At 55.0% G+C, this 27,921-nt stretch overlaps 1 protein-coding gene across 2 annotated transcripts in view; it reads right to left on the bottom strand.

Annotated features, from left to right (window-relative positions):
- The window catches only part of SIN3B (SIN3 transcription regulator family member B), a 37,943-nt gene extending 10,663 nt beyond the window's left edge, over window positions 1-27,280 (bottom strand). For both annotated transcript variants that reach the window (XM_047847101.1, XM_047847108.1), the window contains exons 1-11: window positions 27,146-27,280; window positions 26,794-26,900; window positions 25,360-25,513; window positions 17,583-17,783; window positions 15,156-15,299; window positions 9,257-9,379; window positions 7,815-7,904; window positions 7,227-7,345; window positions 2,736-2,943; window positions 1,826-1,942; window positions 397-635 (exon numbers count right to left, since the gene is read on the bottom strand). In XM_047847101.1, the coding sequence (XP_047703057.1) occupies window positions 397-635; window positions 1,826-1,942; window positions 2,736-2,943; window positions 7,227-7,345; window positions 7,815-7,904; window positions 9,257-9,379; window positions 15,156-15,299; window positions 17,583-17,783; window positions 25,360-25,513; window positions 26,794-26,900; window positions 27,146-27,259 (1,616 nt within the window). In that variant the 5' untranslated portion in view covers window positions 27,260-27,280. The remainder of the gene's footprint in view (window positions 1-396; window positions 636-1,825; window positions 1,943-2,735; window positions 2,944-7,226; window positions 7,346-7,814; window positions 7,905-9,256; window positions 9,380-15,155; window positions 15,300-17,582; window positions 17,784-25,359; window positions 25,514-26,793; window positions 26,901-27,145) is intronic.
- Between the last annotated feature and the right edge of the window lie 641 nt (window positions 27,281-27,921).

Raw genomic sequence — 27,921 nt, 5'->3', positions numbered from 1 at the left:
CGCTCAGCTCTGCAACCCCAGGGCTGAGCACAGCATCTGGCCAAGGGCAGCCATTTAATTAATACCTGTTCACCAGGTCAGAAAGTTTTCCAAAATGTACTACTATGTAAAAGGCAAGCCCTCCCATAGGACGATCCTATTTGTGCTTTAAAATAGCTCCTTTTCTCGTTTTGATGATTATGTGCATGGTGGAAAGTTCTAGAAGGACACAATTATTCCCAGTTGTGCTTTTCTCTCAAGAGTAGAACGGGGAAATGAAGAAAAGGCTGGAGACCACAGTAAGCCACCCTCGGGGGGGGCCCGCCCCCCCGCCCCATCACACCGGGGACAAAGAGCACTAATGGGCTCCAGGGAACCTGCTTGTAGCAGGCGGGACAGCCAGAATTGGGAGGGCACCTTTTCAGGACGACAGGGACTGCAGTGACAGGGTTCTTCTTGAGGCTCTCGATGATCTCTGGAGCCTTGTCGCCATAAATACGGTGGATGGCACGGCGCTGGATCACCTCCGACGTGCCCCCCAGACAGTCATCCAGCCGGAACTTCTCCTGGTCCTCAGGCGCCATCCGGGAAAGCTTCTTCTGCACACTTTCCAACACACGGATCGTGGCCAGGTTGGTCTCCAGGACGACATCTAACTATGGAAAGGAAGGCAGGGGTGGGCTGTCGAGGGTGTGGGGGGCAGCGCAGCAGGGCCCCAGGGACAGGCATGGGTCAGCAGAAGCGATGCTTGGACAGAACTAATAAACCTCCACGTCTCTGAGGGAGGATGACGAAAACCAGGAAGCGGCAGCGCTGACGCAGCTCCAGGGGCCCGGAGCACGCACAGCGGGTCACGTGGCTGGGGCGCGACCCCGGCAATGGTGAGAGCCAGGTGCTCACGCAACAGGACTCGTGGGCCTCTTACCACCGCGTGAACATCCCGTGGCTAGAACACGGGTGGACCCATGAGAAGAGGGAAGCGGTTCCCAGGCTGACCCCCTTCAGGGGCATCACAGGCAATAAAAAGGAAGGACTCACTGCGAACGCAGCCCCCCCCCCCCCCCCCCCCCCCCCCCCCCCCCCGCACGACTCTCCGGGGCACGTGCTGGCAGGGAGCCAGTCCCCAAAGGTCACACCCTGGGTGATTCCCCTTAGGAAAAAGTGCCAGAGCTGGAAGACAGGTCAGTGGTTGCCAGGGGTCAAGCACAGGGTGGGGGAAGGAGGCGGGTAGGGCCATCAAGAGCAGCGCGACAGATCGTGGCGGTGGGGGAGCAGCGGAGTATCTCAGCGGTGGTGGGGAATACGGGAACCTCCACGGGGGAGACCCCCACCCAGAGCTAAACACACGTGCCCACATACGCGTGTGCACACACACAAATACAAGCTCAACGGTGGGAATGGGAATGAAGCCTCCGGGTGTGCCAGTGTCAACCTCCTGGCTGTGACGCTGTGCCAGAGATTTTATAAGCGGCGACCACTGGGAGGAGGGTATCCGGATCGCTTGCTGCACGTAAATGTACAACGATCTCAACAAGCATTTCAATGAAAAAAATTAGAGTTAATTAATTAAATTCAAATAAGCATGTATTTAAAATGAAAAGGAACGGTACCATTTCCTAACCGGCGGGAAGGCCGACGGGGCAGAAAAAGGACACTTTCAGGTGCTGCCCCCTGCTGGAAAGCACTGGAATCCCTGCTACTCGGAAGGAGGGTGGGGAGGATCACGACGCCTCCCAGGGTGGAGAGGGAGGAGGACAGACTAAAGCGGAGCTGGGGAGGAAGGCGCCACCCCGCGCCTCCCTGACCCCGGCCAGGACCCAGGGCCCCGGGGTGCCAGCACACACACCTCGAAACGCTCGTCCTCACAGCGGTGCAGCTGCTCCTCGTAGGGGGTCTTCTTGGAACTGACGAAGGTGGAGTCCTCTGACCAGGAGGGGAAGGAGACCCAGGTGTCATTCAGCACCTGCACCGAGAGGAAACGCTGTGTGCCCAGTGCGGCAGGCCTCGGCGGCCAGGACGGTTTACTACGTCGTCCAGGGTAAAAGATAATGGAGACGAGAAATGGAATCCTGATTTCACAGGAAACCACTTTATCACACAAATGGCAACATTAATTTGAAAGTGATTTTAAGAGAAAACGTGACTTTGGTCAAGTAAACAAATCGTACTATTGCAGGGATTGGCAAATGTTCTCTGTAAAAGGCCAGATACGAAACATTTTAGGTTTGGCAGGCCACCCCGTCTGTCAGGACTATTCAACTCTGCCTCTGTCCTGCTAATGGCAGTCACAGGCGCTATGTAAATGAACGGGCATGTCTATGTGCCAACAAAACTTTATTTACAAACACAGGCATGGGCCGGATTTTAGTTTACTAACTCCTGGGCTACATATCCTGAAATCCAGCAAGCACTCTTGAATTATGGAAACAGAGGAATGCTCTTGTCTACTAACCCTGAAAAAGTACTCAATGGTCAAGCTAAATGGAACATACCAAGCACAGCGAACCCGGGACAGAGCAGGCTGACGGCAGGAAAGAAATGTTAAGTCTAAACGACAGAAGAACATGCCAAAGCCTACGCCAGCATCGTCTGTTCCACGGTGTGCCAAAACCACCAGCAGGAGAAGAAACCATCCTCTCAGTGCAGGCATTTTGTCTGGCCACACCCCAGCACCATCCATCATTCAGTATTTAGGGGGTCAACACTCAGTTCTTTTCTGTAAAGCATGGGGGTGATGGCTGTTACTGTGGCACTACCTCCTTGCAGATGGCCGTCCTCCCACTGCACTTGGGCTGCTGGTAGGTTTTGGGGAGCGCTCGGTAGCTGGATCCAATGCGTTTGCAAGACGCGTAGTCAATTTCCCGGCTGATTCCATCCCCGGATCTGTCGCTCATGGGCGGGGCGAATGACAGCTCCTTTACCCCCAGGAAGGACTTGAACTGTGCAAAGAGTTCTGGAAATTTCCTTCAGAAAGAAAGACAAAGAGTAAGTTGGATTCCGGGGTGGGGGGGGGCGGCTTTCTGAGAGGGACCTGGAGATTTCAGAATGGCTTCATGTAGACACCTGCTAAAGGTGGTCAGAGAGGAGTGGCGAAAGGCGGAACCAAGCACCAGATGTGTGCAATGCCCTCAAATGGTGAGTAAATCTCCCTCCCACCCCTTTGTCACCAGCCAGGTCCCGCCACTAACAGGAGAGCCTTGAAACATGCTGGAATAGACAACTTAGACTGGCAGAAGCTGGGGTTAGTGATGTTCTTTAAATTGTATTTATTTGAAAGAGAGCGAGAGAGAGAGAGCACGCCCGCACGTGCACGGGGGAAGGGGCAGAGAGGGAGAGAATCTCCACACTGAGTGCGGAGCCCCACATGGGGCTCAATCTCACAAACCATGAGATCGTGACCTGAGCCACAATCCAGAGTCGGATGCTTATCCCACTGAGCCACCCAGGCGCCTCAGTGATGTTCTTTAACCGGAAGAGGTTGGGCATCAGGCCTGGGGTCGGTGAACTATTGGCAAGCTGTCCGTGCCCGTCCTTGCAAATAAAGTTTTATGGGTACATCGTTGTGTCCATTGCTTAGTATTGTCTGTGGCTGCTTTTGCACAATGCCAGAGTTCCATAGTGCCACCCCTGGCCCCAGACAGATAAAAGTCTGCCAACCCCTGCTCCAGAGCCTTCCTCCCTGAGGGAGAAGCCTCCCCTAGGGCGATCCCTCCCAGGAAAGGATCCCTCCGCAGACAAGTTCACATGAGTCGTAACGTAATGGCCGTGCAATGGGAAGATCTGAACACAACTGGCCCCCAACGTCACCTGGATCTGTGATTAAATGAGTATGAAATCCTACCAAAAGGATAGTTACTTTGACAGGTGGCATGGTGACCTGCCTTCCGGCAGCTTCCTTCCTTCGTGACCCATGCCCTCCTCTCCTGAGACGGCCGTCCACTGTGCCCCAGCTGTAAGGACCCCATGCCAACTCAGCTCACAAGGAAAACACACAAGCGAATGGAAACACAGGGATGGAAAGCATCCGCAAAACCAGTGCAGAGGACACCGGAGGCTGCAGTCGGCATAAGCAGAAACTACGAACGCTCGGAAGGGGAAACGGTCACTCCGGCACACCCCACTCCGGCCCCGACTAAGGCTGTGCCATCACCAGGTGGCAGATCTCTGGGCCCCCGAGCATGGCTGCCTGTGGGTGTGCAAACCCACACCGAGGCTCACAACGCAAGAGAGGCCTTGTCGAGGTGAATGCTCGCCCAGCCGGGCCTCACATCAAGGCGAGCAATCAGAGAGGCCTGCTGCTCCCACACCGCTCTCGGCACGCCGACGTGGGAACAGCGGACCCCGACCCAACGCTGCCCACCTGCTCAGTACCTCAAATTCTGAGTTCCTTCATTCTTCTCCCTTAATCCCGCCGACAACTGCAGGAAGTAGGTTTGGCCATTTGGCGAACAAAGAAACTCTCGCTCCGCTGGTAGGAAGCAGAGGCCCGCTTCGGACCGGGGGCTGGTGACGTGCCCAGCTGGGCAGGCCAAGGCCACGTGCGGCATTCCCCGCCCCACACAGGCCTCCAGGGGCCCCTCGCTCGTCACGGCACTTCGTCTTTCCAACAACAGCGCCCACTGCCCGGCCAGGAACCAGCGCCGAGCACTGGATTCTGAGCTCACAGACACGCTTCCGTGGGAGTGAGCAGGCAGTCCAAGTCCATATAAAAAGCCAGGCACGGTATGGCCGAAGTGGTGTAAGTAACCACACCACCCTGCTCTGGGCCGTTTTTCAAAGTGTTACCACAGCTTTACCAGCCTGGGAAAGTTAACCCAAGCGAACGGGTCACCCTGACGTGGGTACCCTCTCTCAGAATCACCAAGGAAGCACCTCCTGACGACCCTAACTTGACCTTTGGGTATCCCAACCTATGGAGCCATGATCTCAGCACCGATTACAGAAAGAAACTGGAGACCGATGTCTGTTACAGACCCTGCTGAGAAAACCACACTACATACAAATAAGGGAACATTATGCAGTCGCTAAAAATGATCACGCACGCTCACGTCTGACACTGACCGCTGACACTGCCCAAGAAATACTGAATTTAAAAAAAAAAAAAGGGTGCTGCAGTCCAGCCTGACAGTATGATGCTACTTACGGGAAACAAGGGCCACGCTCATAACCAGAGGGAGAGGATGAATGAAGGGCCAGCTGCCGGGCTGGTCCACCCCAGACCCATCAGTCACCATGGCAAAGCTCTCTCTGAGGAGCTGGTCTCTGGGGAAAGTGAGAGGGAGTCATTCTGGGCCTCAGCTTCTCCATCTCTAAAATATACAGAAACACATCTAATGTGTCTGTGAGTCCATATGATGCTTAAAAAGAAAAAAAAGAATTGGTCCCTAACTGGTCCCGATGAGACAAGAATGTGACTCATCACCCTGACACCACAATAAAGGGAGAAACCAAGCATCTACCCTGGGTCGCCAAAAGGTGGGAAATACTGTTGAGATTTTCTCTTTTGCAACCCCCAGTGAACACATAAGTAAATGAATGAACCATAAAAAGAACTCGGACACCGCCTCCGGATAGACAGAGGGACGTGGGGGATGGGACTGTGAAGGTGCAGGTGGCAAAACCCACCCAAGGTGTGGGGACACCAACACCGCAACAGTAAGGACAAAAGGGGGAGGGACTCGCAGGACGAATCAGGAGACCAAACCCAGACAAAGGGGCAAGACTGAGCCGTGTGCTTGGTGGTTCCTGTGCCATCCGTAGCGTAGGGAGGTGCTCACTCCCCAGTGATGCTTTTGAAGGGGCAGAGAGCATGATGGGATGGCACACGGAGGGGCTCCTGGGGGCCGGCCCAGGCCCACTTGTATCCTGGGTGGTGGGCACAAGGGGCTTTGGCTAAAAATGATTCATGACTCATGGAGTCATCCGTCACGTGGTTTCCTGGATCTGTGCTTTAAGTTTATACACTTTTTAAAAAATTAAAAACATTTTTTCGGGGCGCCTGGGTGGCTCAGTTGGTTAAGCGTCCAACTTCAGCTCAGGTCATGATCTCTTGGTCGTGAGTTCCAGCCCTGCATCGGGCTCTGTGCTGACAGCTCAGAGCCTGGAGCCTGCTGGGGATCCTGTGTCTCCCTCTCTCTCTCTGCCCCTCCCTTGCTCATGCTCTCTGTCTCAAAAAAAATTAAAAAAAAAATTAGAAACACTTTTTAAATTCACAGTAAAGGGCTCAGGAGGCACCTGTCCCTGGGGACGTCTTTAGCACTAAGTAAGATACCGTGGGTCACGTATAATGTGCACTCGCCATGCTCCAGACACGACTTCGAAGGTCTTATGCGTCCAGCCCACTTGGAGCGCTCCAAGACTGTGCGGGACCTCTATAAACGGAGAGCAGGCTCAGACTGGCTGGGACACTCGCCCGATGGGACAGAGCTGGTGAGGAGGCATGAAAGCACACTGTGCACAAACTGGGCACATGCACTCACCTCCTAGAACATCTCTGCCCCCCAGCGGCTGCCCCAGCCCCAAGGGTCCGCCCACACCTGCAGCAGCGGGGGATGCTGGAAGCAGGCCGCTGACCCGCTAACAGGGCTTCTCTCTGGACAGCCAGGATGCTGGGTGGCCCTTTCATCCTTCTTCGAAATTTCTGATTGGTAGTTTTTAAAAGCACGTAGCAAGTGAATCTCTAGGGGATTTATGCTGGGTGATGAAAACCCAATCACCCGAAGGTTACCTACGGTATAATTCCAAATACACACTTCTGTTGTGGAAGGTCTACAGGTGGAGTGTAGGTTAGCGGTTGCCAGGGGGTTGGGGCCGAGACTGGGGTGGCGTGTAGGAGGGACACGGGTGAGGGTATCAGAGGTTAACACAAGCACCCCTGTGGGTCTGAAGCCACTCCGCATCTTGACCGCGGCGGACACACGAGGCTTCCCAGGTGACGGAGCTGTATCAACACGCACGCGCACATACACTAGAAACAGGAAACCCTGAAAAGAGATGGGCGGACTGGGCAAGAGTCAACATCCTGGTTGTCATGTAACCACAGATGTCGCCACGGGCGAACAGTGCCCAGGACCTGTGTTCTTTCCTCCGACTGCAGCTCCCCCTACGACCTCTATGACCCTTGCGATTGAAAACCAAATTAAAAAAAAAAAAGGCTTCATTCTTTCTCGAAAGCGATGACCAACGGCAAGGTGGACGGAGTTTCCGGAAACACACCCACGTGGGAAGCCCCGGGAAGCGTCACTCACCCGAGAAACGGGCTGACGAGCTGGAGGAGCTCAGAGCCGGACACGAGCTCCTGGTTGAAGAGTGCGATGCACCGAAGGAAGTTCTCGTAGACCTCCTGGCTCTTCAGCACCCTGCGAACCTGCGGGGAGAGGGGGTCAGGGGGCCCCAGAGGGCCAGGCCCCACCCTCACCCCTCCCCTCGCTCGGCTCAGACACCGCTCGGTGAGCACAGAGTCACCAACGCAGGCATGCCCTCGAGTGACGGCCGCGGGCCGCAGGGCAATGCTCTGCGTGCAACTGATAACGTGGTGTGGACAGTGGGTGCACGGGGCCATCTCGCTGGCTCCTGCCACCGACCCCGATGGGGGAACCACGGGACCATCCTTGCTTTAGGAAAGCCATACAGCTCAGGAGGGGCGGACGTGCGTCCTCAAGCCTGCTGGGGCTCCGAGCCCTGCTGCCTCCTGCCCACGCCCCCTCTGCTGTGGAAGCTGGGTGCCAGCCCCTTCTCCCGGGCCAGCCCCAGCAGCTCCCCACCCTCCCAGCTCCCTTCCCCGGGGCTCCCATCCTGCACGTCCGAGCTGGGGGAGGCCGGCCTCGACGGCTCACCTTGTCAAAGAAGGAGAACTCCTGCAGCGTGCCATACTTGCCCACGGCAGCGATGGACAGGTCTTTGGTACCTCGGAGTTTCATTTTCTTCTGTGGAGAGAAATCCCGTGCCGTGAAGGCTCTGTGCATCTTTGTCAGAGTTGCCACATCGGCAACACTGAGGTCTCCCGACAGCAACCGTCATGAGGGGCCGGGGGAGGTCTGCCCTGGACCCCTGTGGAGGAATTCTCAGGACCACCCACCTCAGCCTCCGTGGCCTGGCGAAGGGTGACGGTCACAACCGCCCTGCCCACAACCTGGGATCTAAATCTCGGCAGCTTAGGGCTTTTGATGCCAGGCGAGAGCATCACAAAATTGGAACGGCAAGGGAGACGTGCCCCTGGACACAGTATCAGAACCCTCTCCCCTGCCTGTTTTGTCCTGTGGGCTGTGATGGTGGGGGCAAGGGGACGGGAAGAGGACAGGATGATCCAATCTCTTGGATCAGCCCGGGTTTAAAAAAAAAAAAATTGTTTTTAATTTATTTTGAGAGAGAGCACGCATGTGGGGAAGGAACAGACAGAGAATCCCAAGCAGGCTCTGCACAGTCAACGTGGAGCCCCACACGGGGCTCAAACCCACGAACCGCGAGATCATGACCTGAGCTGAAATCAAGAGTTGGGTGCTTAACCGACTGAGCCACCCAGATGCCCCAAGAAGCTTGGGTTTTAAATCTCTGTGAAGACTTCTGTCTCTAAACTGGACTTAGACCAGTTTAGAGCACTCTTAGACCAGCACTCTTGAGGCGTTGCGGACCCTACAAAATCATCTCCCAATGCTGGGGATATGTCCAGAGGACACAGAAGCCAGCTTGAAGGGGCCCCACTGGCCATATCTGAGACAGTTTAGATGCCAAGATAAACAATGAAAATCATGGGTTATAACCCAGGGTCCATGCTGGTATAGGTAACCTGATAAATGGGGATGAAGAGAAGCTCTTCCTTACAGTAGAAAGCCAACTAGTAAATGCACAAAATGTGACGGAATTAGAAAATCGCCATCACAGGTAATGAGTGCGACAGGAGCTGGATCCCAGCCTCTCTCACCTCTCAGCGGGCTTCTTGTGCAGTGACCGACCTGCACAACCGCACATGGTGGCCCTGCCTATGAAAGAGCCATTATGGCAAAAAGGAGCAGACTGAGCAGTACATCCTATTTCCACCGGAAAAGGTAACACTCCTCATACCAATCCTGTGAGCCAGGGGTAACAGGTAAACAGCCACCTTAGGAGTGAGCTGACATCCTAAGGTCCCACAGCTGATGAATTCCAGTCAGACCAGGGTCCATTCCCAGCGTCTGCTGCTCGGAGCCTCTGCATATTGCTCCCGAGGCCATCTACTCCCGAGGACCAGGCTGTCGGGTGCCCACATGTGTGGACACCTGTGTGCACAGGTGACGGTTACCTTGGCTGGTGCAGACACCGGACGGAGGAGCGAGGGCCGAGAGCGCTTTTTGCTGTGTTCCAGATTCTTCTCATGCTCACTCTTCTGGACGCTGTTCATTTCGCATGGTCCATTTCCTGTGAACTAAAAACACAAATACAGGAGGCGATTAGTGCTGGGCCCTTCGGGACCGGCTCTTGGCGGGTCTGAGTGCGTGGAACCACCTTTGGCTCGGCCCATGGCCCCAGTGAATGCCGCCTGCCACAGCCCAGGGGCCCCGTCTGCAGGCAAGACGACTCCAGCCTCGAGATGCTCACGTTTACTAGGGGAGAGACCGTGCACCCAAATCATCGTAACCTTAACATGGTGAAGGTGCAGGAAAGGCCAGGATGGGTGAGGGTCCTGACAGGTGCAGGAGGGCACAGCAGGGAGACACCAGAGTTGGGCGCACCCAACAGACCACTGACAACGGGGATGTGACTGCATGTCTGAGTGCCCCGTAGAAAGGAAGAGCATTTCAGGCGGGGACACTGGCACGCACCAGCCTTGGCAGTAAGAGGAAGCAGCTAGCGGCTACCAGGGCACCTGCGGGGGAGGGGGGCGGGGGGCGGGGCTTCCAGCCGAGTCTGTATTCTTCTCTACGAGTGAGAAAACACGTCTTGAGGAGAGTCAGCACGCAGCGAGGGGCTTGTCACTGGTCCTCCCAGGTCCTACGCTTCATAGGCAGGGATGCTCCTCACAAGTGGGGTGTCTACAGGGTGTCGGCCATATTTACGAAAAGCAGTTCCGGAAGAACGGTTCAGGATTTGCATCTATGTGCACGTGGCGGAGAGCGGAGCAGACGCTGGGGAGGCAGACAGGCCGCAAGGTTTTCTGCAAGATGCGTGCTGGGCCAGAGAGGCACCCCGCAGTCACCCCACCACGTCCCAGGTCCCACCCCGCCACCGAACCTGGGACATGGAGACACGACCTGAAGGGAGGAGTACTCTTGGCCTGAAGTGTGGGCTGGGTGAGCAAGGTGTGATGTAGCCAAACAAAATAGCCAGGAACTATCAGATACCAGTGAACTCTGTGTCCGTGTCCTCTGTGTCCCTGCTGGGGACAGGCATACCTGATACATTCTTACATGAACAAGAAAAAAAAAATGTAGGGGCAGGATAAACAAGAGGATGTTTAGTTTTTATCGAAGAATAAACATTCGTTTACACGTGTAGGAAACTTCTAGAAAGATAATGTAAGACATTTGTGAGTACGTAACTCTGAAGAGAATGACTTAGAAACTGAGACAGGGAAGGGGAAGTTTACTGATGTTCTCATTAACGCTTGGTTTTCTCATGAACACGTGTGATTTTTACCATAATAATTATACCGATCATATTAAAGACCCATCATTTAATTATCGGCAAAACTTGGCCCTTAGGGGATTGATTACACTTCTCTGGAGAACAGTTTTCTAGAGATTCAAAGCTACTCGAAAGAACCACCTTCAACCGCTATTTCTTGTTGTAGATGCCAGAACAGGTGCAAGCACCGATTCCTAAAGGAGGCGGCTGGGTGACGCCGTGATGTGCCGAGTGGGACCAGGGGCCTGATAGGGAAACCCACCGCTCGCCCAGCCAGGCTTCTCCAGCCAGAAGACAAGCTCGGTATTATCGAGTTTCTCTAATACTTCAGACAGTTCTTACTTTTTAGTTATGTGTGCCCAATCACGAACGTGTGAGCCAGGCGGACCCCCCAAAGACACTTTGGCCAGGGGCTGACGACATATTACCCATGCTGGGCCTGTTTTTGCAAACAAAGTTTTACTGGCATGTAGCCACGCCCACTGGTTTACAGAGCATCCAAAGCTGCTTTCCGGCCATAATGACAGAGCCGAGTCTTTGCCAACAGAGACCCACTGGCCTGCAAAGCCTAAGACACTTACTATCTGGCTCTTCATAAAACGTTTGTTGGGGCACCTGGGTGGCTCAGTGGGTTAAGCACCGGACTCCCAGGTCACGATCTCAGGGTTTGTGGGATCAAGCCCCATGTTGGGCTCTGTGCTGACAGCACGGAGCCTGCTTGGGAGTTTTTCTCTCTCCCTCTCTCTCTCTCTGCCCCTCCTCTGCTCCTGCCTTCTCTCTCTCAAAATAAACAAATATTAAAAAAAAAAGTTTGTTGACCCCTCTTAGGCCAAGTGGTCACGTTTAATTAGCACAGTATCGAATTTCATCTTTGGTTTCTTTTTCCTGCAGTCTTAATGGAAATTCAAAAACTAACATAAAGGATGGTGAATAAAAGATCAAATTATACAACAGATTGTATGTGGGTGCTTTTAATAGTTTAAAAAAAATTCATTCAATCTGTTAAAATGTACAAGACGCTCTGATCAATAAACACAAAAAAACCCTCTGCTGAATTGATAACAGATGCTATTTAAAGAAACTGTGTGGGCAGGTGCTTTTGGGAGGGAGACACTGACTCTTCCAGGGCGGGCTTTGTCAGCGTCCAGCTTCACAAGTGCTCAGCGGTGCCCAGCAGGGGGCGCGCGGCCATGGCAATCGGAGAACAAGGCTAGGCCGGCCCCACGCAGCACTGAGGACCCAGGACCAAGACTGAAACCTCAAGGGGAAAGTAAGGCTGTGCCTGCTGCAGGCCTGCAGAGTTCGGACCGCCTGTTTGTGAGTCACCACGTGTCTGCTGTGCACCCCACCCCCACAACTCTAGCAGAGGGGGGCTCCGCGCCTGCTTTCCCAACTTCCTGCAGAGGTAGGGCTCGCAGCCCCAAGGACCTGCTAGGGTCCCTCCCCCAGTGCTGCACCTCCAGCTCCTGTCCAGGCAGGGCGCTCTTGAGAAAGGGGACGTCCCTGGCCCCCTGATCTCTGCCAGGACCGCGAAAGCGGGCCTGGGACTCGGCCAGGCACCTCTGCCCCGAGGATGGGCTGCCCCTGTCCTCCGCGCTGCCCCCAGCGAGGGCAGGGCCCGGGATGAGAGCTGCCACCACACAGGCCGGAGCCCAGGTGCGAGATCCTGATCCGAAAGCACGACAGTCCGACAGCCCACCGAGTGTGCCACAGGAGGGGGTGGGTCGGGGCCAGCCGGCGGGCGGCAACACTCAGCCCCAGCTACCGGGGCCCAAGTGCGCACAGCTGCACCCCAGGCACACCAACACAAGGGCGCGCGCAGCACCGCAGGGGGCCTTGTGTGGGAAAAGAGGGCCCGCCCGAGGAGGGCCGTGGGCTGTGGCACTTCAGAGAGACACGCTGGGCCGAGAGCGCACACGAGGGTGGGGACACGAGGAGGTGGGCTCAGCTGAGAGCCTCTGGGAGAGGGGAGCTCCCTGTCCCCAGGGGGCTCTGCTCAGCCCTCCCCGGGTACTCCCCAGGGGCCTCCCACAGGCCGGGTGGCAGGCCGGTCCTGGCGGGGCAGAGGGAAGCCCTGCGCCTGGGCGGACACTCTGGGGGGACGCTGGCGCTGGGAGAGGGTGGGGGATAATCCATCTGGGTCCTACGCCCGCCTTCCCTGAACAACGAGAGCTGCTCTTTCTGGGGTACCGCGTGTGTCCCGGGCTGAGCGCAAAGCACTTGATAGCTTGCCAATCTGCATCTGAGCAGGAAGGCCATCATCCCCACGTGAGACACAAGGAAACGAGGCGCAGGAGGTGATGTGGCTGGCTCAAGCCCCCCTATGGAGGCCGAGCCAGTGTCTCGGCCCAGACTGTGTGCTCCCGGGGCCCGGCCCGGCCCTCCAGCCCCTGAGCACGCCCAAGGCTCCAGGAAGGTTGGAAGGACAGGCTACAGCTCCCGACTTGACAGGAACAGAGCTTCTGGGACTTTGAGTCAGGAAGTGTTTCTGGGTGGTATCCCAACTTAGAGACGGCATTCATGGACACTGGGAGGCCACACGATTCTACCTAGAATGTTGATGGCATCCAAACCCAGACTTCTGTGCCCATCCCACCAAGCCCCCGACTCGAGACTGCTGCTCCCAGCCCTGCCCCCCCCCCCCCACATCTTCATTTAGAAGCGGGACCCTGGAGAGGTGGTGATACCCTAAGATGGGGCAGGGGGGAGGGGGAGCAGTGGGCACGCCTGTGTGCTCGCGCCCCGACTCAACGTCCAAAGCAGGGAACAAAAAGAGGAAACGGAACAGTCAACAAACTAGGAATAGAAAAGCATTTCTTCAATCTGATAACAGGCATTTACGACAAGCCCAAAGCTCCCAGCACACTCCGTTGAAAGCCGGAAAGCCTCCCCTCTAAGGTCAGCACCAGGAAAGGGATGCCTGCTCCCACTTCTGTTCAACACAACAATTAGGCCAAGAAAAAGAAATAAAAGGCACCCAAATTGGAAAAGAAGGAAAGCTGTATTAGCAGATGGCATGGTATCACGTATATAAAAATTCCTAGTGAAGACACAAGACTATTAAAGCTAACAAACAGCGTGGCTCAGTCGGTTAAACATCCCACTCTTGATTTCACCTCAGGTTACGATCTCACGATTCACGGGTTCCAGCCCTGCGTCAGGCTCTGTGCTGACAGTGTGGAGCCTGCTGGGGATCCTCTCTCTCCCTCTCTCTCTCTGCCTCTCCCCCACCTGCATGTTCTCTCTCAAAAACGAAATCAGCTTTTAAGAATAAATAAAAAATAAAGCTAATAAACAGATTCAGCCCTGCTGAATCGAGCTCTGCGTCGGGCTCTGGCCTGACATCCCAGAGCCTGGAGCCTGCTTTGGATTCTGTGTCTCCCTCTCTCTGCCCCTCCCCAGCCCGTGCTCTGTTTCGCTCTGTCTCTCAAAAATAAATAAATGTTAGAAAAAAAATTTTTAAACAAAACGAAACAAAAACCACCAAGTGCTGGGGACGGGGTGAAGTGCTCGGCCGGCAAGAATGTAAAACGGTGCAGCTGCTGTGGAACAGTTTTGGCAGCTCCTTAAAAAGTTAAACATAGAGTCTCCGTATGACTCAGCAATTCCACTCCTTGGTATAGACCCCAAAGAACTGAAATCGGGGACTCAAATCAATCCCTGCACATGCCCGTTCACAGCAGCGTCACTCACAATCCCCTAAAAGAAGACAACCCAGATGTCCACTAACGGGGGAAGGGATACAGCAAATGTAGTCCGTCCACACAAAGGAGTATGACTCAGCCATAACGAGGAACGAGGGCTGGGCGCATGTCATGACGTGGATGAACCTCGGGGACATCACGCTGAGTGGAAGCCAGACACTAAAGACCACGTGACATGTGATCTCCTTTACCTGAAACGTCCAGAATAGGTCAATCTATAGGGACAGAAAGCAGCCTGGCGGGTGCCGGGGGCTGGGCGAGGAGGAGCGGGGAGTGCCCGCGCCCGGGGCCAGGGTCTCCTTCGGGGTGATGAAAATGCTCCGGAACTGGACAGAAGTGCTGGTTGAATAATACTGTGAACCAAATGCCACTGAACTGAATGCTTCAAAATGGTGTATTTTACGTTACGTGAATTTCTCTTCAAGTTTTAAAAAGCCTTACATTCACAGAAAATAAAATGAAATGGATGTGGCAAGGGCAGCCCGGCGGGCCTCAGGCCACGGCAGGGGGGGAAAGGCCGAGGATGCGGTCTGCGCGCCTGCCCTCTGCTCCCAAGCCCCTCCTCGCCCTCTGTGCCCCCCGTTCCCCACGCTGCCTTGGACCGCCCCCACCTGCACCTGCCCATAGGGCACCGGTTGCAGGCAGGTCTCCACAGCAGGACCTGCCCCAGCAGGATGTGGACGTGAGCCTGAACGGGGGGCCCATGGGTGTCTGCACGCTGTGTGGCTTCTGGGGGAAGCCAGTGTGTCCCGGGCGGGGGTGGGGGCGGGGGGGGCGGGTGAGGCTGGCCTGGTCTTCAGGGCTGCCCTGAGAAACAGGGTCCCGGCTGAGAAGAAGGTGGCCCTCGGGTCACAGTGGACACTCTGTACTCACCAGGGAGCGCTTGGCTTCAGGCAGGAACTGTCCAAACTCGGACAGCAGGTCCTCCTGGCCCCGGAAGAGATTGGCCACCTCGGTGAACACCTCCTCCTCGGACATGCCTCGGAATGGCCGGCCCTTCGTGCTCAGCTGCTCCTTCTGCCGATTTTCGGGAAAGGGAAAATGAGTCGTTAGCCAAGGAACGAGGCACCCCAGGCTGTGACATTCAGGCATCCCGCTGTGGAGGAGACAGAGGGATGACTCACGGAACAGAGAACTAACCGGCCGACTGAGCCCGTGACCGCCACCACCAGGAGACAGGAGTGCGGCCTGCCATCCTGCTGACACCCCGGGGTGCCCCGCGCTGGGCCCCCTCGCTCTGGAGAATAGCTCTGCACGCTTTTGTCCTGGTCCCACCGCACGACACAGCCTGAGCCCTGGCCAGGGATGGGGCTTGTGTAGGAGTGTGGACGGAATGAGAGCGGGGCACAGTCGTGCCATCAACGACTTGGCCTCCACCCTTGCGTGTCCTCAACCAGAGGCTGGGGAAGCGCAAGGTGAGTGACGAGCCCGCTCCCCTCCCAAGGGCGAAGGGGCGTGTTTTGCCGCGCAGGGGGGAGGGGAGCGTGGAGCTAAGGCTGGACCTTGAAGGGAACGGACTACCAGGATGAGGGGCCTGTCCACCCGGAGTCACAAAGACCCCAATGGTTGAAGGAAGACGGCCCGACCTGGAGCTTAAAGCGACAAGATGAAGACTGGAGGGGACCCGGGTCGGGAGGGGTGGAAACAGCAAGCAGATCGCAAGACGGCCATTAGAAATAAGTCCCTGTCAACTTTATCCCCAAGGATGTGACAGAACAAAGGTGGTAGTGCTGGGGCTCCCTAGAGTGCACACAGCATGACATTCCTGCTCTGTGGCTCTAAGGGGAGTGAGCCCTCCCATCAAGAGGCCTTGACATTTCCCTCCCAGCCCTCAGGTCCCCTGAAGCCCTCTATCTGATCTGACCCCTGTGACTGCACTCCACAGACCTTCCTGGCTTCGAGACAGTCCACCCTTTGTCTACACTCAGCTGCCTGATGGTTGACTGGTGTGTCAAATTCAACCTGAATCTCCCCCTCCTGACCCCTACTAACCCCCCACCCCCGTCCAGGGTTGGCAACCATGAACCCCAGGCCTCCTCCCACACACTTTTTTTTCTCCACCCCGCAGAGCTCTTAAGTTTCTCCTTCCACACCGAACCAAGCAGCAACCACTTATCTCTGTCGCCCCAGGCCGTGCACAGAACTTGCTGGCAATTAGCATAAATAAAGGGTAGCTGTGTTGTCAAAACAATCGCGAAGCCTTCTTATAAAAAGAAGACCAGCTTCTTAGGTCCTTTTTAAATCCCTGTATTAGGTGCTTCCTAGTACTTCTTGGATGCAGAGGTGCCTCAAAGAGCACATTAAAATCCTAACGAGGGGCGCCTGGCTGGCTCAGTCAGTAGAGCACATGACTCTTGACCTCGGGGTTCTGAATTCAAGTTCTATGTTGGGTGCAGAGATTACCTAAAATCTTTTTTTTTTTTTTAATTTTTTTTTTCAACGTTTATTTATTTTTGGGACAGAGAGAGACAGAGCATGAACGGGGGAGGGGCAGAGAGAGAGGGAGACACAGAATCGGAAACAGGCTCCAGGCTCTGAGCCATCAGCCCAGAGCCCGATGCGGGGCTCGAACTCGCAGACCGCGAGATCGTGACCTGGCTGAAGTCGGACGCTAACCGACTGCGCCACCCAGGCGCCCCGAGATTACCTAAAATCTTGAGAAAAATTAAAAATAAAATCAAATCGTAACTAAACAGGACTCCGACAGGTACTGGTCTGCCCATGTTCACAGCAGTATCATATTCACAACAGCCAAAACACGGGAGCAGGCCAAGTGGCCATCGATTGGACGGACGGATAAACACAACTGGGGTGTCAAGGCCACGAAACAGTCTTCGGCCTGAAAAAGGAAGGAGATTCTGACATAGACTACGACGTGGACGGACCTTTAGGACATCACGGTGAATGAAAGAAGCTGGACACCAAAGGACAAATACTGTTATGATCCCACTTATGACAGGAGGTCCCCGGAGTCGTCAAATTCAGAGAGACAGACAGCAGGATGGCGGGAGCCAGGGGCTGGGGGAGTTCGTGTTTAATGGGGACAGAGTCTCAGTTTTGCAAGATGAAAAGGGTTCTGGGAATGGAGCGGGGTAATGGCTGCACAGTTAATGCCAATGAACCGGACACTTAGAAAAGATTGAAGTGGGGGGTTTTAGGTTACATATACTGTATCGCAGTTAAAAAAAAAAAAAAAGCCGATCAGAATTTTACAGGGTTTGACGAATTCAGACCAGACAACGTGAACACCTCGGATGCGGCGCCATGAACGCCGGCGAAGTGTGACTGGAGGCCGCTCACCTGGTAAGTGTGCAAGATCTCCAAGAACGATCTATAGATCTCCGGGTGGTCTAGAAAACGGGTCTTAATCTTGTTCACGTAGCTGATGGCGTTGTTGAACTCCACGGAATCTGACTCCAAGGGCACCTGGGCTTTGTCCTCCTTGTACAGCATCTGCTGCTTGAAGTTCTCCGTGCAGTCGCTGTGGTTGTGAGAATTCTCCTGCGAACAGCACGACCCGAGTTACCGGCGGTCCTGACGCCGGGAACAGGGGTGAGGAACGCCGGGCAGAGCCACTGCCTGCGCAAAGAGCATGCACAAAACCCAGCGCGGAGCCAAGGTTTTTAACGAGATGCAGGGAAACGTTCCTTTGGGGGAAGCAAAGGAGGGGGGGCCCCGCTGCACGGAACGTGCAGGTAACTCCTCCCTGACCACTCTGTGCATCTGCCTGGTGCCCGGTGAGTCTCAGGTGCCTGAACTCGCCTCCGTCTCACCAAAGAACACAGAAGTTTGATGGACAACCGGACACCTTGAAAAGCGAGCATTCGGGAGAAAGGCACGAGAAGTGGACAGTGTAATCCCCTTCGGAGTGGAGTTTGGGGCTGTTTGTAGAATCTCCCCACGCTTTCAAGCCAGCCCACTGCAGCGAGAGTGTCCTGAGGTGTGAAAGCACCTGCTGTCAGCGGTGCCGGCAAAGTTGGGGCCCCGCCGCCCACGCCGTCCAGGACTGTGGGACTTCGGGTGCTAAGCCCGGGGCGCGTCACCCGGGAGAGGAGACAGGCCCTGGCCAGTCGTCATGCCTGCCCTCCGTCTGTGTGCTTTCCTGTCCGTACAAAGATGAAAAAGAAAACACACACACACCTCTCTCTCCAGGGCGCCCAGAATCCTAACCTGCAGCAGGGCAGGACCACCCCCATGAAGAAGGGGATGCTGAGGTTTCTAAACTGAAATTTCATGCGCGGTTCTGAGGACGCCCCACAAACCCTGACTGGGCTTTCAGGGGCGACCCCCTGGCATCCTGCAGGTCCCCTGCGCACACAGCTGGTTCTCCAGCAGGTTGGGATCCCTCCAGCTCCGCTTCAGGTATCTGTGAGGACACGTTCTCGGCGAGTCTTCCGGAACCGCCCCACGCCAAACTCGAATGGCCTTGTCTCCCAGCATTCCAAGCCCCTTTCTTGCTCGGTTCTTCTCCACAGCACGTGTCACCTTCCTACACATAACATATTGTACTCATTTCGTTGTCTGTTCACCCCCGACCAGACGGCAAATGCCCCGAGGGCAGAGATGCCACTTTGTTCGCTGCCGTATCCCAAGTGCCTGGAACAGTGCCTGGAACAGAGCCGGCCTCATCCACTGCTGGGAATCATCAGATGACCAGAAGGAGCAGACGGAGCCGGCTGTTCCTATCCCCCTCGGCGGGCGGTGATATCAGCACGTGGCACCAAGCACTGACCCGGAGACTCTGCAGGATGGGGAGTGCCGGGCACACAGCTGTCATCATGATGGGCACACCCGTCGGGCACACTCACTGTCCTCTTGGACGGGTGTGCTAGCCACTCAGGCCGCTGTAACAAAACACCACAAGACTGGGCCGCTGACACAACAGAAATTTATTTCCTCACGGTTCTGGAGGCTGGAGTCCAGATCAAGGTGCCGGCAGGGTTGGTATCTCTGGAGGCATGTTGGGCTTGCAGGCGGCCGTCTTCTCACTGTGTTCTCACATCGCTGACCATCTCTGTGGGTCCCTCCGTGTGTCCAAATTTCCTCTTCTTATAAGGACACCCTAAGGGCCTTATTTTACCTTAATTACTTCTGTAAAGGTCTCCAAGTACCGTCACATTCTGACATACTGAGGGTTGGGCCCTCAATGTATGAATTGTGGGGGGTGGGGATGGGGTTGGGGAGAGGACACAACTCAGCCCAAAACATGGGTGCAGAAGCAACTCTAGGAAAGTCTGAGCCGAGGGGCGCCTGGGTGGCTCAGTCGGTTGAGCATCCAGCTTCGGCTCAGGTCGCGATCTTGCGGTCCGTGAGTTCGAGGCCCGCGTCGGGCTCTGTGCTGACATCTCAGAGCCTGGAGCCTGCTTCAGATTCTGTGTCTCCCTCTGTCTCTGCCCCTCTCCCACTCATGCTCTGTCTCTCTCTGTCTCAGAAATAAATAAACATTAAAAAAATTTTTTTGAAAAAAAAAAAAAAAAAAAAGAAAAGAAAAGTCTGAGCCGAGACAAGCACACACGCCAAAGACCCACAGCAGCCACAATTCTAAATACCGGCTCTCCCTAGCGGTGGGGACGCTCTTGCTGATTACCTCTACCGCCTTCCTTCCAGGTGTGCTGGCCTGGCAGCGGAAGGAGCCAGAAGGAGTCAGCACGAGTCAGCAGGAGCCAGGGAGGGTTAGGGGGATGGAGCAGCCTTGGGGCAGAGGTTTGCTGCAGAGGCAGCTGTGCTCATCGGAGCTGCCCACCTAGGGGGCGTACCCCTTCCAATGCCCTGGAGTGAGGCACTGTGTCAAGGTGAACTCTCCTCACGGCCACGGCTTGGCAAAGAGGGCCAGACAGTCCTGGTGCAGCTGCCGTGGCCAACGGTCTGGCGGTTCTTCGGGAAGTTAAACATAGTTACCACGTGACCCTGCAATCCCACTCCTAGGTATCTACCAAAGAGTCGAAAACAGGCGTGCAGACGGCCCGAGTGTCCATTAACGGAGGGATGGATACACAATGTGGTCCAACCATACGATGGGAGTATTATTCAACTATAAAAAGGAAAGAAGAGGGGTGCCTGGGTGGCTCAGTCGGTTGAGCGTCCAACTCCTGGTTTTGGCTCAGATCACAATCCCAGGGTCATGGGATCGAGCCCCACACTGGGCTACACACTGAGCATTGGAGCCTGCTTAAGAGTCTCTCTCTCTCTCTCTCTCTCTCTCTCTCTCTCTGCCCCTCTCCCTGCTCGTGTGCTCTAAAATAAAATTAAAAACAAAATATTAGGAAAAAAAAAACAAAGGGAAGGAAGCTCTGACACATGCTACAAGGAGGATAAACCTCGAAACCCTAATGCTATGTGAAGGAAGCCAGACACAAAAAATTACACATGATTTCATTGAAATAAAATGTCCAGAACGAGCAAATCTACAAAGTGGATTAGTGGTTGCCAGAAGCTGGTGGGAGAGGAGAATTGGGAGGTACGGTTTCTTTCTGGGGTGATAAAAATGTTCTGGAATTAGTGCCAGTGGTTGTGTCAACATATGCAAACCCACGGAGTTGTATACTTTACTTAAAAAACGGGAATTCAGGTTATGTGAATATTATCACAATTTCAAAACTTTGGTGGGTTTTTTTTTTTAATGTTTGTTTTTCAGAGAGAGAGAGAGAGAGCGCGCACGCACAAGTGGGGAAGAGGTAGACCGAGGGAGTCACAAAATCTAAAGCGGGCTCCAGGCTCCAAGCTGTCAGCACAGAGCCTGACATGGGGCTCAAAACCATGAACCCTGAGATCATGACCTGAGCTGAAATCAACTGAGCCATCCAGGTGCTCTTAAAATCTTTGTTTTCAAGTTTTATTTATTTATTTATTTATTTATTTATTTATTTATTTGAGACAGAGAGAGAGAGTGAGAGAGCATGCAAGGGGAGGGCAGAGAGAGAGGGAGAATCTCAAGCAGGCTCAAAGCCCAGTGCAGAGCTCGATGTGGGGCTCAATCTCACTGTGAGATCATAACCTTAGCCAAAATTAAGAGCTGGATGCTTAACTGAGCCACCCAGGCACCCCTAAAAAAATTTTTTTAATGTTTATTTATTTTTGAGAGAGAGAGAGAGAGAGAGAGAGAGAGAGCGTGCACAAGCAGGGGAGGGGCAGAGAGAGAGGGAGACACAGAACCTGAAGCAGACTCCAGGCTCTGAGCTATCAGGGCAGAGCCCGACGCAGGCTCGAACTCATGAACAGTGAGATTGTGACCTGAGCCAAAGTTGGACACTTAACTGACTGAGCCACCCAGGTGCCCCTGCTAAAACATTTTTTTTTTTTTTTTAATTTTTTTTTCAACGTTTATTTATTTTTGGGACAGAGAGAGACAGAGCCTGAACGGGGGAGGGGCAGAGAGAGAGGGAGACACAGAATCGGTAACAGGCTCCAGGCTCCGAGCCATCAGCCCAGAGCCTGACGCGGGGCTCGAACTCACGGCGAGATCGTGACCTGGCTGAAGTCGGACGCTTAACCGACTGCGCCACCCAGGCGCCCCAAACATTTTTAATGTCATCTCTGGGAAATGTAAAAACCACTATCCATACAAATATAAGCTGGCTTTGGCCCACGGGCCAACCCCTGCTCTAAACCTTCCAGAACAATCCAAGTTTTTCTCTTGTCTGCTTACCCTGAGTGACCTAACAGGCACGGTTAGGTATACTCCTAGGCACAGATGACCAGCCCCACATAGCCAGCCCTTGGAGTGGTGGCCGCACACAGCCCCACCCGGATAGGTAGGAGACAGCTCATCAGACAGCATACCGCAAACACAGGGCAGCACCCTGCCACCCGGACCGCTCCCGGGCTTCGCTCACCTCAGCAAGTGCCTGCCACCTTCACCCAGAGGCTGAGGCCGCCTGGAGCCTCCGTGGACTTCCCACTTTCACAGACTCCCCACCCACTCTGCCTGGATCACACGGACCCCTCCATGGCCTCCCAGATCCTCTCTTGCCCCCTCAGTCCATTTCTGGCACCGCAGCCAGAGCGGCCTTTCTGGAACTCTCCACTGGTTCCTCATGCTCCTGGCTCTCTCCTCCACTTTCTCCCCTTTACTTCCCAACCCCACAGGCTCCCTGGCTGTCTCTTAAGCACGCCCACTCATTCCCACCCCAGGCTCTTAAACCCCACCCAGGACACCTCCACCCCAAGACACAGGCGGGGTTCTTGATCGCTCATGCAGCATCTGCCCACGGCTCCTCAAACCCTGCCCCTGCCTTCACTCGCAGCCCTAAACCCCCTCGGGTATTAATCTGTCCACCCGTATCCTCTGAGTCCCCCACGTGGACCTGCAAAGTGCCCCTGACAGCAGGGACTCTGAATAAACCCCAGCGCTGGGTGCAGAGGAGGTGATCTACACCTGACCCCTGAGTGACTAAGACACCAACGTGAGAGGCGACCCTCCAGGAACTCACTGAACTTCCAAATGACCCTCCCCCAGGGAAAACGCGGCAGGCCTGCCTCTGAACGGAAAGGGACCACTTAGAGTACGAGCGACCCCTAAAGGTTCACTACCGCTACCTGTGCTCCCGCCAACCATAAAAGGGCTGGCTCCCGGGAGGCGGGGTTGGTCTGAATCGAACCTGGGAACTGGGAGATTCATCACTTTCCCACCCACAGGCTGCGTCTTGCTCCTCCCACACGCGCCTGGCACTGTCCCGGAACAGGGGACATCGTTGTGAACCAGACAGACGAGGGGCCTGCCTGACCTGCGCTCAGGTCTGCCGGGCCAGGCAAACCAAGGCACAGCGCATTTTTAACTTCACATCCTAGCGTTGCTATTTTAAAACACCCGAGATGGGGTGATGTGAGAATGATGGGGGGGTGGGGGGGTGAGTCGAGGGCTGAGGAGTGACATTACAACAGAGGCCTGGATGACTGGCTCAGGAGGCGGCAGACCCCCATGCTGCCCTGGCCCTCCTTTGGCCGCAACCCCCCCCCATCATGGCACGTGTCTGTCTGTCCTCCTCTCACACTAGTGTTCTCAAGGACGACGACTCTGTCCCACAGGGGCACGTAGCAACATGGGGAGATGCTTCTAGGTTGTCACACGGTGGGGGGTGGCGGCCGGGGATGCCGCTCAGCACCCTACAGTGCCCAGGACAGCCTGTTCCAGAAAGAACGATCTGGTCCCAAGGGCAACAGGGCCAAGGCTGAGAAACCTGCACAAAGGGCAAAGGGCCCCCCGCAGTGTGGGCCTCCCTTAATTCTCTTTGTCAGCATCTGAGAGCTACTCCTTCCTTGCCTGTAGGTGACGGGACTTGTAAGACGAAAAATGGAAAAAAAAAAAAAAAAAAAGCTGTACTTCAAAACGAGCCAGGAAAATCAACAAAAAAAATTTCTTGGGCTACTATGCCCTCTCAAAGGACTCCAGGAAGCCAAGAGGCCACCTCGTTTATGCCTGGCCCGAAGGAGCACCGGAAAGCAGGGCTGGAAAAACAGGCAGGTCAATCAATGTGGACTGAAATGGCGTGGGCAGCCGTCGAAGGGGGCCCCAGACATGCTGGTTTCGGGGCTCTGGGCTTCAGCGAGATTATAAAGCCGGGTTAAGTAGCTGTTAAGTCATGGGGAAGAAAGGGCTGGGCTGGCCTCGCTCTCTCCGTAACAGCTCTCCATGGAGTGAGCACAACACCAAGGGCCTGTGGCTGTTTTCCGGGAAGGACGGCCTCTAAATGTAACCACCGTGCAGGTTCACACGGAGATCCAGCCCCGCGAGCAGGGTTCCTCCGACGGTCGGGGATGGAGAGAGGCGATTTCCACACCTGGAGCGCAATTTAGGTCTTCGACCTCGGCTCTTTCTTCGTGAGTGATGGCAATGACACCCTGTGTTTATATGGCGCTTCGGACTCGTCAAAGTGCTCCCGTGCAAACCGCTGCAGATGAGCTTGGTCTCCTCGCCAGCTGTGACAGTTCCGAAGATTAATCCCACCCAGGCTTGCACTGTCTGGACCCACGAGCCTTACGTCTGGATCGTGGGGCCCCACTCGAAAATGAGAAAGGGAAGGGCTCTGGAGTTCAGCGGCCACACGCTCCCGAGTTCCTTTTTAAAACCTCGCTCTCAGAGAGGGCTGTCACTGTCACACTGCGTCTGGCTGTTTTCTTTCCAAATCTGACTCTTTCATCACAGGCGAAACCAAGAAACCAACCAAATGCTTCCTGTGGTCGATGTTTTATGCTCCCCGCTAAAAACCCAAACCCCTGGGGCAGAGCGAGAAGAGGCTGGAAGAGCGGGTTCACACACACCAGTGGTTCCTGATGGGGGCGATTTTGCTCCCAGGAGGCATCTGGCGATGTCTGGTGACACTTTTGGCTGTTGCCACTGGGTGAGGGCCTAGTGGGTGGAGAGCCGGGATGCTTCCAAACATCCCCAATGCACCAGGTGCCCCCCCCCCACCCAGAGCACAGCATTATGGCAACAGGGCCAAGGTGGAGAAAAAGACAATGGTTACTTTATGAAAGTAAAGCTCACGTAGGCTTTCATTTTCTCAGGGGGTCTGGTGAGGTCAGGCAAGAACGGACTGCAGGGATAGAGGAGGAACAAAAGCCACAAGCCTTGTCTGAGCCAGCGGCCCTGTTGGTAATTAAATGCGGCACGGCGACACTGACATGGCTATTCACACCCGCATCGCAACTGCTTTATTTTGTGGGCGGCACCTAGGATGCCCAGAGACCACGTGCCTAAGTCCAAGTGTGGCCTGCCTAGCCTGCTCACAGGGAAAGCCTCAGGACAAGAGCTTGGTGACTGTGGATGGTTATTCTGACAGGACATAAAACTGTTAAGAGAATGCGCTGCCCCCCCCAACCTCCAACACAAGCACATACATCCACTCTTGATTTAAATCCTCCAAATGGATCCATCGATTCGGGGGTAAAGAGGCAGGCGGTGGAGGTATTTTGATCTATTCTGCCCTGTGCTAGAAGCGAGCAGCAGGTCTGGAAAAAGACTGGCTCTTTGCTGACTCTCCCACAATGTAAGACACAAGATGCACCACCGGGCCTGGGGACTGAGTACCAGAATGGGCCACGTTAAGGCCAGATCCCTCAAACCCCTGCAGCGGCATACCTGGCTTGACAGAGGCGACTGTATGTTTAACTTGCCATTCTTGGGAATGTCTATTCGGTACCCGAGGGGAAGGAAGGCGTTGAATCCAACAATGAGGTCAGGGTGTTCGTGGAATAGCTGCGACACGCGTCGGATGACTCCAGGAGTATCGATGCTGGAACAGAAAAGAATGAGAAGTGGGCACAAGTGTCTCGGGGAGCACGCCGAAAGCGAAATCCACTCCCAACTCCCTTCACGGCGCCACCTAACGAGCTTCTCGAGCTTCTCGAAGGACAACAAGGCACCCTGCAGTGTGACCGGGTGTGATTCAGCCAACGTGTAACGTGTAATCTGCTTCCACGGCAGCCAGGCTCCGGCTTGCTGTACCCTTCTAGTGAGAACCACAGGGCATTTGCATGGCACAGCTCCCCAGAACACTCCAAGCACATGCATCCGGTTCTGAAGATGTCAGGAGAGCCGAGTGGAAGTCCGGGACTCCAGGAAGAGGGAGGAGGCCAAAGCCCTCTAAGCAATGCGATAAACTATGACACCGGTGTTGATCCCAGCAAGTGATGGCAAGGCATAAATACCAAAGGCAATGCAAGTGTCAGTTGCACAACGATGCCAGGGGTCTCCGTCATGGCTGCACTGGGGCTCCCTCGAGACCCTAGCATGGCTCTCTTGGAAGGAAACCAGGCCAGCCCTATCACATTTCCTCAAGAGGGGGAAGCAGCATGGTGGGGATGTGACCAGCGGGGACCTAAGAGTCAGAGTGCGGAAATTCTAGTCCTGACTACCCCTAAATTTAGTCTGGGTAAGCCCCTGGCCCCCTGTAAGTCCAAGTGAGCCCCCTGTCAAATGAGGGCATGGTCTCGAGGTCCCCCATCTATCTCCAACCCCCCTGTGTGCCCACAAAATCAGTTAATGTGTTTTAAACCCTTTCTATGTGCCAGGCCCTTTACAAAGCATTTTATGCACACTACTTTCCAACAGGCCAGGGACTAGGGTACCTTGATGACAAGATTTAACGGCGGGGCGGGGAGAGGGCTCCAAAACGCTCAATGATCAAGATAAACAGCCTTTTAATGCAGTGCTTAAAAAAATTAAAATTAATTTAAAAAAATTCTTGACGAACAAAATTCACTGAAAAACCATTTTCAGTAAAAACAGGACCGCACTGTGCACTTGTGGACTTCTCTCCCGCTGTCTCCTAACCCTATCCCTGCTCTCCTTCCAGGAATCCCCATAACAGCTCCACAGGGGAGGTACTCTCCACTCCCGTTTTTTTTTTTTTTTTTTTTTTAAGAAGGAAGGAGGCTCTGAGAGGTTCCACGACCTGCGCAAGGTCACCCGACTGGGGCGGAGAGGCAAACCGGGATGGGGGTTCCCACCCCGCTCAGCCGGATCGCGGCCCAGGGCCGCCCCCCCTGGGGTGGGGAGGGGTCCCGCGGGTACCTCTGGCTTTTGAACTCCTTCATGATCTCCAGGAAGCCGTTGTAGGTTGCGGGGTCGCTGCCGAAGCGAATCTTCACCTGGTCCAGGTAGGTGAGGGCGTCCTCCACCTGCGAGGAGGGAGAGGGTCCCAGTGGGCGGGGGTCGGCGGAGGAGGGGACGGAGAACGAGGGTCTCTGGCGGGGAGGGGGGCGGGCCGAGCCTCAGAGCAGCCGAGGTAAGGGGTCAGGGGACTGGGGTCGGGGACTGTGCGGAGTGGAGGCCGAGGCGGGGCCGGGCGGGGCCCGGGCGAGGGGCATCGGCCCGCGGGGGCCGGACGACAGGGTTCGCGAGGGAAGGCAGGGACAGCACTCACGTGCACGGGCAGCTTCTCGTGGCCCGCGGCGCCCGAGCGACCCCAGCGGGCGCCGCTCAGTCCCCGGCCCGCGGGGCCGCCGCCGCCGCTGCCGCCGCCGCCAGCGTGCGCCATGTTGGAAGTCGGAGCCGCGGCCCGCCCCGCCCCCGCCCGAGGGCCGGCCGCGCATGCGCAGGCTCCTCCCGGAGGGGCGGGGCTTGATGAGGTCGCGAGGGGCGTGGCTCCTTGAGGGACTTGCTCCGGGATCTTGCTAAAATTGAAACGCTAACCAATTCCTTATATAGCAGGAGAGAGCAAACCGAGACGGGCCGCTTGTTTTTGTCCGGCTCCGCAAGCAAACCTCAGAATGGCTTTTACATTTTTTAAAGTTGGAAACATATCAAAAGAGAAGACTATTTCGTGACACGTGAAGTTTCTTCAGTTCAAATTTCAGTGTTCGTAAATTAAAATTTTACTGGAACGCGAGCACACCCGCTCGTGTACCTATCCTCTGTGGCTACTTTTGCACTACGACAGCAGGGTGAGCAGCTGTGACAGATCCTAAGATGTGCAGGCCCTGATATATTTACTGAAAACTATTAGTGGACCCCTGCTTTATAGGGTTGATGCGACAATGGGGCATGGGCACACAGCACCACAGGGGGCCTTGGGAAGTGCATTTTTGCTAATTGGCTATTGATTTAGTTCCACTTCTCTCTTCACTTCTCTAGTCCTGATTCCATCATTTACCCAGTGACCAGGAGTCTCTCTCTTTTTTTTTTTTTTTAATGTTTATT

Source organism: Prionailurus viverrinus, chromosome A2 (genome assembly GCF_022837055.1).
Source record: "Prionailurus viverrinus isolate Anna chromosome A2, UM_Priviv_1.0, whole genome shotgun sequence".
NCBI classification, from domain to species: domain Eukaryota; kingdom Metazoa; phylum Chordata; class Mammalia; order Carnivora; family Felidae; genus Prionailurus; species Prionailurus viverrinus.
The sequence above is the reverse complement of the archived record's forward strand: the minus strand, read 5'-3'. Positions and strand labels throughout refer to the sequence as shown.